This window comes from Aegilops tauschii, chromosome 2, assembly GCF_002575655.3.
Source record: "Aegilops tauschii subsp. strangulata cultivar AL8/78 chromosome 2, Aet v6.0, whole genome shotgun sequence".
Taxonomy (NCBI): domain Eukaryota; kingdom Viridiplantae; phylum Streptophyta; class Magnoliopsida; order Poales; family Poaceae; genus Aegilops; species Aegilops tauschii.
In genome coordinates, this window is record NC_053036.3 from 579,752,809 (window position 1) to 579,754,782 (window position 1,974).

General features: G+C 54.0%; 1 protein-coding gene across 1 annotated transcript; it reads left to right on the forward strand.

Moving 5' to 3' along the window:
• Nucleotides 1-209: 209 nt before the first annotated feature.
• On the forward strand, nt 210-1,019 carry LOC109746476 (pathogenesis-related protein 1-like). Its single transcript, XM_020305601.4, has 2 exons — nt 210-488; nt 579-1,019. Exons 1-2 carry the CDS (start codon nt 302-304, stop codon nt 872-874), a joined length of 483 nt encoding a protein of 160 aa, XP_020161190.1. The 5' UTR covers nt 210-301; the 3' UTR covers nt 875-1,019.
• The last annotated feature ends 955 nt before the right edge of the window (nt 1,020-1,974 follow it).

Below are 1,974 nucleotides of genomic sequence, written 5' to 3' on the forward strand. Positions count from 1 at the left end.
GGTATTTTACTCTCTGGAGCACATTCCTTGCACACCAATAAACACCGACGACGAGAAGTGCCATGCATGCCAACCCGGCCTGCATAATTAAGGCTGAACTGCTGTTCCTCGTGGAAACTCGGCGACCGGCGACCTCACCAGACCCCATCCTGCACCAACCCCGCGCTCCGGGACACCTATTTATAGCTCTAGCTGCGCACGCTCTCGGCAACCAAGCAGCTACTTTCACTAGCAACGCAACCCGCTGACTGAGCTCATATCCTTCGCGCCTGCCCGTCTGAATCAGTTGATCACCGCAGCAATGGCCTCCACCAACAGCTGGACCCACGAGATCGAGTCGCCAGTCGCGGCACCGCGCCTGTTTCGTGTCGGCGTCATGGACTGGCACACTCTGGCACCCAAGCTCGCACCCCACATCGTCGCCAGTGCCCATCCCGTCGAGGGGGAAGGCGGCATCGGCAGCGTCAGGCAGTTCAACTTCACCTCAGGTACGTACGCATCACAATCACATACTACAACCCATGCATGTCACCTCGGTCTGGCAATCCGGCATTACACGCGGTTGTTTGCTCTTGCAGCCATGCCCTTTAGCGTCATGAAGGAGAGGCTCGAGTTCCTGGATGCGGAGAAGTGCGAGTGCAAGTCGACCCTCATCGAGGGCGGCGGCATCGGCACAGCCATCGAGACCGCAACGTCGCACATCAAGGTGGAGCCGGCGGCCAGCGGAGGGAGCTTAGTGAAGGTGGACTCGACGTACAAGCTGCTGCCAGGCGTGGAGGTGAATGACGAGATCACCAAGGCCAAGGAGTCCGTCACGGCCATCTTCAAGGCTGCCGAGGCCTACCTCATTGCCAACCCCGACGCCTACAACTGAATCTGCCTAACCTAGAGGGGTCATGCAGACATAATTGGTATTTGCTACTATAATGTCCCTATAATATGACATTGCTTGGTATTTGTGTGCTTCTTCCCGATTAAAATAAAATAAAGGCGTCCTCTAGAGTCGTAGAGGACGTACACAGCGAGGTGTGCACTTGAGAAGAAGCTGAGTAGTATAGGAATATATGTCTTTTAGTAACTATCAGAGTTGTTTTGTTGTTTGATGCTGCATATGTATCTTGAAAGGAAATTGTTTGTTTTAAGGCGACTCCTAGGCGCCGGCGCGCCGGCCCAAATTTGGGTCGGTCGTCAGGCAGCCGTGCGATTCAGCAGCTAGCACCCGTCCGATATGCCCCCAAAAAACGTCTTCTTCTTTCCCTACATCAACGCAAGTAGGAAAAAAGGTCAATTCGACTGTGCCCCCAGCCAGCGAGCCCTCCGGCGAGGGCAGCAGCACCTCTGCATCCCACCTCGCGACACCGCTCGTCATAGCTCCCCCGCTCGTCGCAGCTCCCCTACATCACCACGCCCCCCCCCCCCCCCTGCGGTTGCAGCACGCAGTCTAGCCCCCCATCTCCTTCTCCATGACACACCGTCGTAGCATCACATGGGCACGGGGTGCTATGTCTCCCCCGACGCTGGTTTCCCCCGGGTGCATCTCCTCCAGCCACCGGCTGGCTTGCCTCTCCCCCCTCTGCCAGCATCTCGTGTTGTCGCCATTGTTGCAGCCGTGCATGGATGTAGCAAAACCTTCGCGGGACGTAGCAAAAAACGAAGATAGTTGCAGCAAAAATGCCATCACTGTGGACGCATGTGGAAGCACCGCCATGAAACGGAATTAGCAAAAGTCGATGACACTTGCAGCAGAAAAATGTCGTCACCTCCGTCACACGTCGCAGCTAAGCCATCAAGGATGTAGCAAATTCCTAGACTAGATGGTTGCAACAAAAAATTTGCCGGATGTAGCCATACACATTTTCTTTAAAACGTAGTATATACTAAATAAAAAAATACAACCTTTTCGCGGCACATAGTTTGTATGCTAAGAAAATGAACATATACCGTTGGCTTTTTCTTTTATATTGATACTCCTTT

Coding starts and splice junctions, on each gene's coding strand:
- LOC109746476 (XM_020305601.4), top strand. CDS start 302: ATGGCCTCCACCAACAGCTGGACCCACGAGATCGAGTCGCCAGTCGCG. Junction 489..578: donor GCAGTTCAACTTCACCTCAG/GTACGTACGCAT, acceptor TTGCTCTTGCAG/CCATGCCCTTTAGCGTCATG.